At 43.3% G+C, this 15,327-nt stretch overlaps 2 protein-coding genes across 11 annotated transcripts in view; one reads left to right on the top strand and one right to left on the bottom strand.

Annotated features, from left to right (window-relative positions):
- ATG16L1 (autophagy related 16 like 1) overlaps nucleotides 1-4,624 on the top strand; it is a 43,702-nt gene extending 39,078 nt beyond the window's left edge. For all 5 annotated transcript variants that reach the window (XM_084846774.1, XM_084846772.1, XM_084846773.1 and 2 more), the window contains one exon: nucleotides 781-4,624. In XM_084846774.1, coding sequence (XP_084702900.1) covers nucleotides 781-874 — 94 coding nt within the window. In that variant the 3' untranslated portion in view covers nucleotides 875-4,624. The remainder of the gene's footprint in view (nucleotides 1-780) is intronic.
- The window catches only part of LOC146351185 (uncharacterized), a 42,232-nt gene continuing 28,996 nt past the window's right edge, over nucleotides 2,092-15,327 (bottom strand). Inside the window, exons 4-11 of one of the 6 annotated variants that reach the window (XR_014789539.1) lie at nucleotides 14,814-14,877; nucleotides 13,058-13,233; nucleotides 10,652-10,718; nucleotides 10,447-10,509; nucleotides 8,896-9,014; nucleotides 6,393-6,529; nucleotides 3,464-3,907; nucleotides 2,092-2,402 (exon numbers count right to left, since the gene is read on the bottom strand). Coding sequence is in view for 1 of the 6 variants with exons in the window: in XM_084846789.1 (XP_084702915.1) it covers nucleotides 8,907-9,014; nucleotides 10,447-10,509; nucleotides 13,121-13,233; nucleotides 14,814-14,877 (348 nt within the window). In the remaining 5 variants the exon portion in view is untranslated. Of the gene's footprint in view, nucleotides 2,403-3,463; nucleotides 3,908-6,392; nucleotides 6,530-7,301; nucleotides 9,015-10,420; nucleotides 10,510-10,651; nucleotides 10,719-13,057; nucleotides 13,234-14,813; nucleotides 14,878-15,327 lie in introns of those variants that run through there. The other 5 variants (XR_014789540.1, XR_014789541.1, XR_014789542.1 and 2 more) reach the window with 5 other exon arrangements.

The raw sequence follows: 15,327 nt of genomic DNA, 5'->3' as shown, positions 1-15,327 counted from the left end.
TGTAGGGTTATGCGAGGGTTAAATAATCTGATTGCCAGGTTCAGATGATATGCCATAACCCCATTGGGGGTTGCATATCCGAAATGGCACACAGCACACACAGCGGCTCATAATGGCTTAAATAACCCACAGTGAACCCATCATGTAATACAAACTGGGCCATTGAGTTCAGTGGGGCTTACTCACAGGCAAGTGGTTATAGGAGTGCAGCCTAAGTGTGGGAGTACAGACAGATGCACATCAGACAATTTTGTTTTTTCTAAAAATCTATTTTTATCAACCGTGCTATATTGTCTTTCTGTCTTACCTAACTCCACTGCCTTGCTTGGCCCAGATCCACCACCATCACATAAGCACAGAACAACAACAGTCCTATCCAGCCTGTGTCTTTGCACATGTGACTTTAGTCAGAGAGGCATAAACAAAAAGCCCAGAACTTTCAAGAAGCAAGAGGTGGTAGTTTGAAAAACTAAAATGAATACTCATGTTTGATAGAATTTCCTACCAATATGTGTGAGTGTGGCAGAGCCATTAATTCATTTTTATGAGACTGTAAGTGTAGGGTTAGCATGCTCACGATGAGACGTAATTGCAGCTATGTTATTTTTTAAATGAGAAAAATCTAGTATTTTACTTAGGGCTTTTTTAATCAAAAATCCAATTTAAAATTTTAATTTTATGTTTTAAAAATTGTCCGTTTTTATCCTGTGAATAGCATTTCCTCCCTTTAACCCAGTGTCTCTCTGAAATCTAATAAATTGGTTTTATGCTTTGTTTCAGCAACTCAATCAATGCTGTGGCATGGTCATCATCCGGAGCACATGTTGTCAGTGTGGACAAAGGAAACAAGGCTGTACTGTGGTCTGAATTTTGACTTGAAAGCGCAAAAAAACAGCATGCTAAAAACCTGCATAGGAGGGCAGTGGTCTGTGTCTGTCTGGACAGGATAGAAGTCCCAAGTCTGGCTCCAGCCAACCGTCTTTTGCTAAGCGCATAAGTGAGACTCTAGGAGAGAACTCCTGATGCATCAACAAGGAAGAAAAGCCCATCCCATCTAACGTATGTTGCTGGCATTCAATCTTTGTAAAGGATTGGCTGCATTGGGTGGAGAACCAGTCTTTTTCAAGATGTACTCTCTGTGCCCTGGAAAGAGTTCCCACACCACACAGCAGTGCCAAACAATTCTTAAACAATTTCCTACAGTACTTAAGGCTTCCAAGTGCTCTAGCAAAGTTCTGTATATCCTGAGTTTATGCATGTCACCTGTGTCCTCTTCTGTGGGCTAGCTAAGGTGGGAGGTGAAGGATCCTAAAACAAGGTAAGGGTGAGGTCTCAGTTGTAATCTTACTTGAACAAACCCACAAATTGGTGGTTGTATTGATGGAGCTTCTAGCACTTACTCAGTCACAGCCCCCGTATCAGCTTGACTTGTAATAGAGGGAATGGTCAATTTTTCAGAAATGCTGCATCCTTGAAAGGCTTTCCAGGCAGCAGTGGTACAGAAGCATTTTAATTTGACCCAGTTTGTCTTGGGTTTTAATGGCTAGAGTTGAGAAGTGCTGCTGCTGTGATGGAGAATGTATGATTAGCATGACTTCAGCACCAAAACCAAATACATGGTTACTTCTGCCGCCCAGCCATCCTTCTGTACTGGAGCCTCTTGAGTGCAGAGGAGTTGAGGGAAAATAGATACCTGAATGTAAATGTCCTGGTGCTGGTAAATCCAGATCACTTGCCTCTGACTAAATGTGCAATATTCTTCCTGCGTTGGAGCTCTTCCTCTGCTGCAGAGCAGGCTTGTTGGCCTGTGTCCCTTGGCATTTCAGTGCACCATATGGTTTGGGGAGGACTAACTTGTGGCATTGAACATTCATCCAGTCAAACACTTTTCCACATCCAGTGGGCTGTGAGACAAGCCACCAGCATGTAATTGCCTTTTAATTTGCACTTTAATTTTGCTTCCTTCCTAAGCTTGTTTTATAGGGAAGTGTTTGTATTGAAGGGCAGAGGTGATCAGGAATTCTTTATGTCCGGGGTTCTCAGTAAGGAATCCCTTTATCTTGACAACTTCTGTAGATGAAACCAGGGAGTACACAGGACAAATCTTATTTATTGTATTAATCCACCCACTAGTACTTGACTGATTATAAATAAACCTGTGTCCTGCTTCTAAATCTACACTGCTTTCTTCTTTTATGCACTTTGGGTATAGATGGGTGGAGTGGAGAAAGTTTGAAGAGAGGACTGAAGGCTCTCTTAAGGTAGTATATCATGGCTTGCAGATGTTGTGATGGGATGCTGGTGGGGTGAGGAAGAGGCTCTTTAGGAGGCACATGTGGGCTACAGCTTTTAATTCTTTTCCTCCGAGCATAGCAGCCTGACTCAGCATTGTAGCAGAGAATCTGTTTGTGAAAAAGATGGGAAATTAGATGAGTTCTTCAAATACCAAGAAGGGGCAATGCAGGTTACAGTTTATGGAGACTTAACTTATTTTCAGTATATTCTGAGCACTTCATGCACACTTTTTGTTTCTCTCTCCTGTTGACTCAGGGTGGCGTAGAATATTCTAACATTTATTCCACCTTGGCTTATCCTACTCCCTTCTAACCCTCTGTACCTAGGTGATTTAACAGTTTAAATGTACTAGCAACAGAAAGTTCAGGTTTGCTGAAAAACTGACACCCCCCCCCAAATCCCAACACGTACACACATTTCCTGGAACACTTTCCCTTGATTCATATCTCCCAAACCTCAGTCCGTTCCCAGTTATTCTAAATATAGTGGCTCAATGTTCGTTATAGTTCTGTTACCTGGACAGCATTCCCATGTATAAGAACTGGTTGGAGTCATGTATAAGAATTGGAGCACAGCTGGTGATATAGTGAAGGGGCCTGATCATTTTCACGCCGTCCTTTAAGGTCTGTCAACATGGCAGCATCCAGAGTAAAAGCTGTTTGCTGCCAAGAAAGTGTGCAGCTGGGCTGTAAGAAAGATGGATGGATGCCTCCTTCTTGCCTTCTGACTGTAACAGTTCCATCTACAGCAGCTGCTAGTGGTAGGGAATGTAAAACCTAATAGGCAGGAGCACTAGGGCTAGGAGTGCTAGGAAGGGGGGGAGGGTTCCTCCTATGGACTCCCTTAATGTGACTCCCTTGGGTGTCACCAGCTTAGAAGATCCCCTGGCCTTCTCCAATGTGTAACTTGAACAGAAGTAAATAGAAGGATTCCAGTTTTCCTCATTTAGCCAGAGGGTTTTTTCCTTTCACATTTGTATAATGTACTATGCTACTCGTGAGAAATGAGGCAGAGATGCAGTGTTCATCTTAGAGTAAAAGATGCCTCCGCAGTGTCTTTGGCAGCTGTAGCCGCTTTTTTCCAAGTAAATGCATAGTAATGCTATGAGAACTAAGAACATATAAAATGCAAGTCACAAAGGCACTAGGAGGGAAAAGAATATATGCACTTAACATGGCTGACATGTTTGTTGTTGTTCAGTCGTTCAGTCGTGTCCGACTCTTCGTGACCCCATGGACCATAGCACGCCAGGCCTTCCTGTCCTGTGCTCTCTCCCGGAGCGTGCTCAAGTTCATATTCATTGCATCAGTGATGCTATCTAGCCATCCCATCCTCTGCCGTCCCCTTCTCCTTTTGCCTTCAGTCTTTCCCAGCATCAGGGTCTTTTCCAGAGAGTTTTCTCTTCGCATTAGGTGGCCAAAATATTTGAGCTTCAGCTTCAGTATCTGTCCTTCCAATGACCACTCAGGGTTGATTTCCTTTAGGATGGACTGATTTGACCTCCTTGCAATCCAGGGGACTCGTAAGAGTCTTCTCCAGCACCACAGTTCAAAAGCATCAATCCTTCGGCGCTCAGCCTTCCTTATAGTCCAGCTCTCACAGCCATACGTTACTACTGGGAAAACCATAGTTTTGATTAGACGGACCTTTGTCGGCAAGGTGATGTCTCTGCTTCTTACTATGCTGTCTAGGTTTGCCATAGCTTTCCTCCCAAGGAGCAAGCGTCTTTTAATTTCATGGCTACAGTCACCGTCTGCGGTGACATGTTACGAACATTCTATTGAATCTGGTGCCCTCCAGATATTTTGGACTTCTCCCATCTGCCTTAGCCAATGGTCTAATGGTCAGGAATCCTTGGAGTTGTAGTCCAACACATTTGGAGGGCACCAGGGTGGGAAAGGCTGATCTGGACCTTGCCTTAAATGTAAGAAATGCAGCATTTTCATGTCTTAACAAAACACTGCACATAATTGGCGCTATTATAGTATTAGGAAAAACTCCAGTTGCATCCTATTGAGATAATCTGTTTGGGACTGTGATTCCTCACGTAGTGAAAATGTTCTGGCATCTGTATATCCTAGCTAAGACGGTACCTATGCACTGCTGACCTCAGGGATCTAGCAAATGCCCAAGGTGGTTCCTAGTGCTGACTCAGTGGGATGAAGGATTACCCAAGGATTATGCCTAGTTTCAAAAGGAGGAGAGCAGTGCAGGTGTTGTGTAAGACATCATGCAGGGTTAGTCTTATGCTCTGAATTATACCTAAACAACAAGAATGCTTTTAATAAAATGGAGGCCTAATGGAAGATTCTATATTAGATTCATGAATCCAGCCCCATTCACTAAGGAGCTGTGGCTCTCATTTTGGAAAAAAAAATTGGAAGGAGGTACTGAGCATAGTTGACGGTGTTACGGTTCAGCCTTATTGTGATCAAATTATAGATCATATTAACTACTGTTGAGCCCTAAAATTTGGAAGTGAATGGAATCTTCAGATGAAGACTGCTTAGGAATGTGAGAAATTCCTTCCTGTCTGGGCATTCCATTGTTGACATCCTGTATGTGCCAAGCTACACCTCTATCAGCTGACACGTGCACCCAATATGCCCATGCAGGGGAGAGATTTCTGGATTGGCTTCTCTCTTTTTTTGCCCAAAGCTAACAGCATCCAGTGCAGTTTTGCATATGTAGAACAGTTCTTCTGAGCATGCAAATCCACTACTCTGTGGGCAAACGGATAAGTATATCAAGGAGACTGCAGATTATTCAAAATGCTTTTATTGGCTTGGTCAAAGGGAAGCTTGTGTGTTTGCTTGCCTCCAATATAAGCACATGCACACACACATACAGACGTGTGTGTATAAATATAAATTTCTTGTGTGTGCGTGTGTGATTATATATAATGTATGTATCTACACACACTGGTTTTTGGGATTCTGTCACACTGTGTCACAGCCTAGCTGCTAGACATGACCAAGAAATGTAACCTACGATGGGGTAATGTCGATAAAGCTGGCTCCATTCTCAATAGCTTCCACTGAGTTCCATGGAACAAATTTCTATTACTGTTCCAGGCAGAAGCAGGAGACCAATTTAGTTCTTACCCCAGTGTTCTCCCTGAACTTACTTCCTTATTTTCTCCCATAAAAATGTATGGCTGCCATTCACTTGTGTAATAAAATAAAATAAAAGCATTTCAATTGGGGACACCATTCCAATAGGACCAAACTGGCTCTCCACCATTGACACTGGATGGCCTCAGTAGGGATCCTGTCTACATGTGCAGAGTGCATGGTGTTGCATTGCTTTCCTCCTCCTGAGGTCCTCACATACATCAAGTGTAATGTCTTTGCCTGGAAGATGCTTGGGTTGCTTGCATGCAAATATATAAATGCCTACTTCAACACATTTTTTTCATTTTATAACATACAAAAGGCATTTCTAATAGTAAATTATAATTTTGTTAGCAAATTCAATAAACCTGTGCCAAAGCACATTAGGTCTCTGTTGTCTTTCGCTTACTCGGACATAATGACCTGATTCGCACAACATAATAACCCACCATGAGTAATCGTCCATGGTACTCACCCATGGTGGGTTGTCATGATGTCTGAACCTGGTGCAGTTTCTGCAGTGTGGCTTATTTTTAATGAACAAGCCAGCCTGAGAACCCATAGCATGTTGTTGAGTTGTTCAGGGTGGCTTGTCGTGATGTCTGATCCTGGCAAGGCGACTTCCCCATGGGTTGAGAGCTGCCCAGTAAAGAGTGGCAAAACCCCCTAACATTCACGATCTCGCTAGTGCTGCCACCATCCTCCCTTATTAGTGCCCTCTGTCCCATGCTCCTTATAATTTTTGGTCTTGCGCAAGTGCACAGATGCAAAAGTCTACCGCTATGAAATTTACATAATTTTCCCCTCGACTTTACTGCTCTGCCATGAAATTTGAATAGTTTTAGCGATCTGCCTCACTGCTGTGCCATGGAATTTGTGTAATTTTTCCCTCAGCTTTACTTCTTTGCCATACTGATCCCTCCCACTGCTCTGCCTTGAAATTTGTGTATATTTACCAAGCCACTTCACTGCTTTGTAACCCACCTGTATATCTGACAGCTAACAATGGAGACCAATGGAGGGAAACACTAAGCATGAAGGGGCAGGGGAGCCAAAAGCAGCCGGTAGCTGCCGGAGGATATTTGGGGGCAGGTGTAGTTACCTTGAGTAGGTGAAGCAGCCTTAAAAAAAAAAAAAATGTTAGCTAGCAAAGGGTAGAATCCAAGTAAAGCCCTACTTAGAGAAGACCCATTTAAATGAATGCGACTTGAGTTAGTCATGAGTAACTTCAGTCCATTCATTTCAATAGGCTACCAAACGAAGCACCGAAAGGGAGGAAGAAATTGACAAGAGGTGGTATGTTTGGCTAAATAGTAGACAGGGGGTCTTGCGCACTTGCACAAGACCTGAATACTTTTTAAAAAAACTATGAAAGTGTTACTGCATTCATAAGGGCTCCAAAAATTAATTCCATTTGGTGATCTGATGCAGAGGTGTGGGTGTGGAGTTTCCCTCGGGAGCCAGCAAGGCAAGCAGACCCATTTCGGAAAGGATGTTGGCACAGGGACCAAGGAAACAAGGCATTCTGCTGCAAAGGTGCCTGGGATACATGCCAGGAGCTGGCAGGAGGACTGAGGGGGGGAAACAAGCCATAGCAAGCCACAGGATGCCCAATCATCTGTTGGGTTAGTAAGCTAACAACCAACCCCATGGTGGCTTATTCTCAGGGTGGCTTAGTGCACTGTGCGAATTCAACCAATATATCCTGGTACCTTATTTTGTTTCCAACATCTAGGACAGAATACCTCTATGATCATATAAGTGATTATTTTTCTGTGCTGACTGAGGGTGTGTCTGTGTGTGTTATCGTCCAACAAAAGAAAGTTTCTAACTGAATTTCACAGTTGCATAACAGTTGACTTGACTTTCAGATAAGTACACCATAAATGGATCAAAGTACCAATTTGTGAATGACAGTATCCAGGAAACTGGATTATAACTTACATTCACTTTATTAAATGTTATATACCATTAAATTAATTTTAAGCTATTATTTATTTATTACATTTCTATACTGCCCAATAGCTGAAGCCATGTGTGAGGTGATTTCCTTTCAAAAGATATACCCAGATTTCCAAAATTATCTGCATCCCTGCTTTGGGGATCTTATTTTAAATTGGAAAATTTGCTCCAAATATCCTAAATAATAATAAAATAAACATGTAGGTATTGTGTTAATTTCATATAATAAGACCTCATTTTAGATTTAGGAGTATTTTATGTATTTAGAGAGTTGATGTCCGTATTCACAGGAATTCATCAATTTAGGTGGTTTTCTTTTTATGTTGATGAAAAGTTACTTGCAAGTAAGTATTCAAACTTCGTGGGCCTCTACTGGACTTTTTTTCCTTAAATATTTTATAAAGCAAATTCTTAATAATTAGATCCTTATTTTATATAGACCATATCATTTCCATAACTTGCCCTCTAATCGTATGCACTCAAAACTTACTTCCAAGTAAACTTGCATACTATTACACTCAGTTACCCTGTTGGTTTCTGACAGTGTTGGAATGTTGAGGCAGTGAATCAGGGAGAAAGAAAGAGGTGGCATGGAATGTCAAGGAAATAAAAGAGAGCAGTAAATGGCAACTGATGGAACTAAAGAACCAGGAGCCATCTGTACTAGTGTTTGATTCCAGAATCTGGCTCACACATGTAGCACATAATTCACACCCCAGTCTGTTGTCCTGACACTATTTCTCCCTCTCCTATTTTTACCCAAACTGCTTTCATGACCTCTTTCAGTGATTAGTTTTTGTGGGCTACCAAGTCATGAATGTTCCATTCTAGCTGTACTATATAGAACTTGTTTTGCAATGTTTCCCCCACTTCCACCCCCAATATCTTTCTCCTTCTCCCCTTCACTGCTCTTTCCTTGCATGGATTTTGATTGGATTTGTGGGCAGGAAAGATTTTTTAAGATTATTTTTCATTGCATACCTACACAGCTGTGCAGCTGTGAATAACTACACAATTTATTTTGAAGCCTGCATTCCTGCACATCTGTAAAGGTGTGCATGCAGTTATTGGACTTAAGGGGGGAAAGCAACCTAAAATAGCCACATGAGCCCTCCCATCTTCTCTCCTCTTTCCTCACATGGATTTTAATGGAATTTGCAGCAGGTAATCCATAATTTTTGTGCATGTGGCTATTTTTCATTGTGGATCTACAGAGCTGTACAGCTGTAAATAATCACACAATTTATTTTTAAACCGGCATTCCTGCACAGCTGTGAAGATGCATGTGCAACCTGCAATGGCAGGATAACCTCCCACATCGCCTGTAATTGCAGCACTGTACTGTTGCTTGTGACATATGCTCATGCTATAAACAGAAATGATAAAACACACATGACCTTTCAAACCCCTCCTGTGTCTATCACAATTATGACATTGTGCATGGATGTGTTGCCCTTGATTGTGTTATAAACACAGCAGATACTGTACTGTATTCATTAACATGTGCCCACAGAGCAATACCAACACAGCAGTGCTTCACAAACAAAAGTGTCTCCAGTGTAGATTCTCCCCAGAAGAGAAGTGAAGCAGGTGAGTCACAGAAAACAGGTTGCGTAGAAGGAGCTGAGGGTCTCGATACTGCATCTACAGAGCAACAACATTATTGAATAGCAACTAATAGATATATGGAACATTTAAAAAATCTTTTGCAAAAAGACTGCCTGGATGAACCTGGCAGCATCTTTAAAAGTTAATGAGGCTGAGAGAATAACAGTATGATCAGTTTCCACTGAAAGGGACATTGAACAAAGTTCATATGTATATTAAACTGGGACTTGTTGTTGTTGTTCAGTCGTTCAGTCGTGTCCGACTCTTCGTGACCCCATGGACCATAGCACGCCAGGCCTTCCTGTCCTGCGCTCTCTCCCGGAGCGTGCTCAAGTTAAAACTGGGACTAGTTGGTGGCAAATGGTTTTGTATATATATTTCTGTTTTTCTGATTATCCTTTCAAGGATTCTAGTTAACTATTGATTTTCAATTTTGTTTTAAGGAACATTTAAATGTTCCCTGAAATTCTGAGCATGATCACTTTTCCACCTCTGCTCACATCCAGTCTAACTTAGTACAGCCCTATGCATGATGATTTGAAATTATGCCTCACTGTGTTCAGTAGGGCTTACTCCAATAAAGTGTGCATAGGATTGCAACCTCAGAGTTCTGCAGTTATTACAATTGCCTGTCATGCTTCATTTTGCTATTACATATAAACAGATGAAAGCCTTGTTCTAATTACAGGGATGTTTGGTTGGAGGTGGCGGTAGCTGTCAGTGATGCATGTATAGTTCTGTATATGTGTTCATTTTGTAAAGTGTTACCAGAACTATTACAAAATCAGTGGCACACAAACAGTGCTTTATCTTTAGCTCATTAGTAGACCAGGGTGATTTTCATCTCTAGTAAGGAGGAGATGCAGAAAGAGGTTTAAAATAAAGCAGCTTTCAATAACCTCCTTGCTAAATCTTCTCTATGCTTGACATTGTAGAACTGAGGTCCCTTAGATAATACTCGACACCACTGTTCTAGCCAGTTGCCAATCTGATAATCCAGGAATAATGTTCTGGCTCTGGATTTGTTGTTGTAAAATTGGTCCCTAAGCATTACAATCTCATTTTCAAATCTGCTATAAATTGCCATCCTGGCCTCTAAAGGAGCTAATGCTTCACTTTGCAGAAAGGAAGACCAAGCAAAATCTTTCTGCCTGGATTATGCCATTTTGTAGGTTGAATTAGCTGGGTCTTTATTTTACTGCTTCTGGAACTTCCTCTTTCCCACTACTGCTGGGGCATTTGAAATACTGACAGGTATTTATTTCTTTTTGCAGAGTTGGCTCCTTAAAGCAGCTTTCCTAAGCACACTTAATATTGGGTAAGAGCCACTGAATTCAGTGGGACATAATTTCTAAGTAAATATGCATAGGGTTGCTCTAAATTTCCTGCTCCAGATTTCTCTGGTGCAGCAACACTAAGGTTGCAATCCAAACTATGCTTACCTGTAGGTAAATACAGTGGGACTTACTTCAATGTAAATATGCACAGAATTATACTGGACATCTTGTGATCTTAACAATATTGCTTCCACCTTGGGAGAGAGAGAATGAATGTGTCATTGTAAGTGTAGCAAGATTTTTACAAATGAACTGATGGTTCTTTCCCAAAATTGGGGGAAAGGGTGGGAGTTAATTCTTATAGTTAATGCGTGCTATGAATTGTACTGTACTTACGCAATATGAGAGAAACAGCACAGGTAATTTCAAAAGGATTTCTAGTACTTCTGTATTTTCTAAACAGCTTTTAAATAAAATAACGATAGTGTGAGTATATGCAATGCCTGTAGTTGCTCTAAAAAATATCCCAAGTTCTTATACCCATGACAGTAAGGCTGTTTGGTTATCCAACTGTATACCATCAAGATGCAATTTTATCAATAGAATTTTTATTCATATAATCATAATTGAAAGATAATGTGGTCAAAATGGTTCTATTAGTTTTTATAGAGCTTAAACTGGTCACTTAGCAACATAAATCAAATTCAGGGTAGGTATGGGATACCACCACTTGCCTAATGTACAACAGATGTAGCCTGAACTACTTTGACTGAAGTGTACCCCTGAACCAGTGGAGGCTGGTGGCTCAGATTACGGTGGGGATGTGAATCCATTCTGGGTTTCAGTGAGAACTTGGGTTCAGCACCTTGGAGAGCTCCTTTAGAATTCTGGCTGGTTCTCACTGAAACCCAGAATGGGATCACAGCCCCACCAAAATTAGAGCCACCAGCCTCCACTGCCCTGAACACATTGCCCAGATTAGTGGGATTTGGTTAGAAGCAGTGGGTTGGATCCAGATTTATGCTGTATCAACTACATTGACAACAGTGGATTTCCCTGTCCCCTCCTTCCCACGGCAGCCCCTTGAGCCTTCTAAAAATGCAACACAGAGAATCGAGACCTTGTTGAAGGGGGTGAGTTGTAGGGGAGAAGATCCCCAAAGGTGGTTGTACAGACCTTCTGTGAGTGGAGCCCTTCCTCTTGAGGAAGGCAGATCCTGGATCCAACCCAGCATCTTCAGTGCTGAGAGGTCTTGGTCCTACTGCCTTCCATGGGACTAAATTAGATTTAATTGTATCTGTTTGAATAAACTGGAGTGGGAGTCAGCTATCTGTGACTGCACTGATCAAAATTAACAGAACATGGGTGCACCCAGCTCTGGCACATGCAGTGGTGTATTGAAGGGCAGCTTCACAAGACTTCAGTCTGGGGGAGGGGGAGGGTTTCCCAGAGTAAACTTTTGAACAATTGAGCGGGGGAAAAACTACTTAGCTATTGTTATGACAAAGAGAGGAGCTGGGAGCTGAAGGCACCTAGTGGGTGTAAGTTATCTTTCCCTTGGGATCTGATGTGGGACAGCAAGTCTGTTGCCTGCTAGGAGTGCTTTTGCTGCTTTCCTCCACCTGCACCCAGTTTGTATATTTATGAATTAACTAATATTACAATACAGCATAAATCTCCAGTGATCTTGCACCTAAAAGCCAAAATGTGGATAGTAACCTCCTACCATGTGGGGAAGTGGAGAGTGCATATCAAAATATCACATGATATAGAATCTCACTAGTAAGTGCCATTGATATCGGGGCTTCCATATATAAACTGTCAGGCCAAATTATTTGTTCAGGAAGTACATCCAGGTTTCGGGTGCCTCTGAGCATAGGCAGAGTAGCTCAGATTCCAAAGAGGAACCGCAAAACGTGGGGGAAGAACTTTCCCAGACTCTTCCAGACAGGGAGAGAGAGATTCCTCAAGTTTCAATAGTCCAGCTGGACGGAGAGGGCTTCTCTTCACACCTTCCTGTGAGAGATAATGAACAGGGAGAGGTGGGGCGTGGAGAGCCTGAATTCCTAGATGCTAGGTGCAGACGCAGAGCCAAGAGAGAGATGGCAGGGGCAGAGGTTAGGCGATCTACCCGATCGGCCCATAGGGAACAGCTATGGGTAGAGACCTCACGAGGTAGAGGGAGATTCCCACCCCACCCCTTAAGTGAGGATAGCCTGCCCGCCTTTTCTCAAACAGTGGGCAACTTTCAACCTGGGTAGCTTCCCCTTGAACTCCCTGAAGGCTTTTCCTTTGTAGACTGTGAGTTAATGTCAATTTGCATCTGTATGACCCGTTGAAGTAAAAGATTAAAGAGCCCTGGACAGAAGCCTCTTGTCTGTGTTTTTGATTTGGCTTTTGAAGTTCAGCAGGAACAAAAGGGAGTCCTGACACCAGGTGCAGTCAGCAAAGGACTGTTAACCTCTAACCCCAGCATATCAAACTGATGTGTGGAAATGTATTGCCTAACTCCAACGGAGGTCTTGTAAACACCTATTGTTGTATCAAGCTTGTTTGGGTATTAAGGGCCATTCCAGACACCGTATGTGCAAAGGAAGAACTGCAGAGGTATGGCTCAGCTAGATGGATAAGAATGTTCAAGAAAAAACTCCAATTAAGGGGAAATCACTATTTAACCAGTCGCTGTTACCCAATAGTGAAACTGGCAACCTTGTTTCCTGGAAAACAATATTCAATATTTCTGACCGCTGCACTTTTCTTGGTGCAGAGATGGTGGCAACACAGCTGTCATGGGGCACCTACCTGATGGTGCCTACAGCATCACTGCAAGGAGTAGCAAGTCCCTCAAAAGTAATTTTGAATTACCAGTCCTTCTTCCAGAATGTATGTGTGCTGATTTGGGGCACTTTTTCCCTTTGTGGGAGAAGTGAATTTGGAGGCTGTGTGGTCATCCTCTGCCGTGCTTGACTGGAAGCTTCCTACATTAAAAAAGAATCCCACTGAGGCAAGGCTTGCTCTGTCTCATGGGCTATCATGACACAACATAGGCTATCACTGCAGATGGACAGTGCTAAACAAAACACTGGAGGAGAACAGTAGTGCCACAAGACAAGTGAACTTCTTAGTCTGGAAGCAACCTAAATCAAAGGCTCATGAGCACTAGTTCAAATCTCAACTGCAGGCCAGCTAGCTTAATGTCTCTTCCAGGTAAATTGGTTGAAAGCAGGGCTGTGCATGAAGCCTGAGCTCTGAGTCGAAGCAGGGCGCTTCAGACTGCCTCCAAGGTGAGGTGGAGGGGGCACGAAGCAGCCTGAAGTGAATCAGGTGACTCCGAAGCTCTTTGGTGTGCTTCGGCACGATCCGGAAGCCCAGCCACCACTGCCGCTGCCCAGCCCCCAGCTCCTACCTGGGTCCTATGGATGTGCACCAGCAGCCATCTTGTTGTTCCAAATGGGGGGAGCCATTTTTAAAATGGCAACTCCCTGTATTTCCGGAAAATACAGCTGCTGGCATGCGTCCAGAGGGCCTAGGAGCTGGCAGCAGCAGTGGCTCCCCCAGGGCTGGTACTGGCTCCCCGGCAGCGGCTCCCCTGGCAGCGGCGGCGGTGTGGCAGCTGAGCTTCTGGAGCTGGTGGCGGCAGTGGCTCCCCCAGCGGTGGCAGCAGCAGCTCCCCCAGTGCCAGCACTGGCTCCCCCAGCAGCACCAGCACCAGCTCCCCTGGTGGCAGCTCCCCTGGCAGTGGCATTTCCCCCCGCCCCCAGAACAAGCCTAAGGGCCCTAGTAAGGAGCTGGGGGCTGGGCGGAGTGTTGGTGGGGGGTGAAGCACAATTCAATGCCATGTCAGCTTCGTAGGCTGAGGTGAGTCGGGCGGGCTCCAAATCAGCATGAGAAGAATTGGGCCTGCCTTGGAAGTCCCGAAGCAGCCTCGGAGTTGGATTGGGGGGTCCATACACAGCCCTAGTTAAAATCATTATTAAAGATAACATTAGCAAGCATAGAGAAGGACAAGCCTTGATGAAAAAGAATGAACGTGTCTTTCACAAAGGTAAGTCCTGTCTCACTAACCTTTTAGAGTTCTTTGAGACCATCAGTAAACGTGTGGACAGGGGTGATCCAGTAGACATTGTTTACTTGGACTTCCAAAATGCTTTTGACAAAGTCCCTCCCCAAAGTCTCCTGAGCAAATTTACAACTCATGGAATAAGAGGAGACACCCTCTTATGGATCAGTAACTGGTTAAAGAACAGAAAGCAGAGAGTAGGAATAACTGGTAACTTCTCCCAATGGAGGGATGTAAACAGTGGGGTCGCACAGGGATTTGTTTTGGGACCAGTGCTTTTCAACTTGTTAATAAATGATCTGGAATTAGGAGTGAGCAGTGAGGTGGCCATGTTTGCTGAGGACACCAAAATATTTAGGGTGGGTAAAACAAAAAGGGGCTGTGAAAAGCCCCAAAAGGATCTCTCCAAATTGGGAGAATGGCCATTTGGGTACATTGAGGCACAAGAATCCCAACTTCACATATAAGCTGATGAGATCTGAGCTAGCGATGACTCACCAAGAAAGAGAGCTTGGGGTTCTGATGGACAGCTCAATGAAAATATTGACTCAGTGTGCAGCTGCTGTGAAAAAGGCAAATTCCATGTTAGGCATAATTAGGAAAAGAACCAAAAATAAAACTGCCAATATCATACTGCCCTTATACATATCTGTGGTCACCGTACCTAAAAAAAAAAAGAATATTGTAGAGTTGGGAAAAAGTGCAGAGAAGGGTAACTAAAATGATCAAGGGGGTGGAGCAACTCCCCTATAAGGAAACATTACAACATCTGAAACTGTTCAGCTACAGAAAAGGCAAGTGAGGGGAGACATGATAGAGGTGTACGAAATTATGCATGGTGTGGAGAAAGTGGATAGGCTGACATTTCTCTCCCTCTCATGTCATACTAGAACCCGGAGTCATCCCATGAAGCTGATCGGTGAGATATTCAGGACAGATTAAAAAAAGTACTTATTCACACAGCACATAGTTAAACTATGGATTTCACTACCACAAGATGCGGTGATGGCCA

The sequence above is a fragment of the Heloderma suspectum genome, chromosome 3 (genome assembly GCF_057233095.1).
Source record: "Heloderma suspectum isolate Gila_16-S chromosome 3, 16-S_ref, whole genome shotgun sequence".
NCBI lineage: Eukaryota > Metazoa > Chordata > Lepidosauria > Squamata > Helodermatidae > Heloderma > Heloderma suspectum.
The sequence above is the reverse complement of the archived record's forward strand: the minus strand, read 5'-3'. Positions and strand labels throughout refer to the sequence as shown.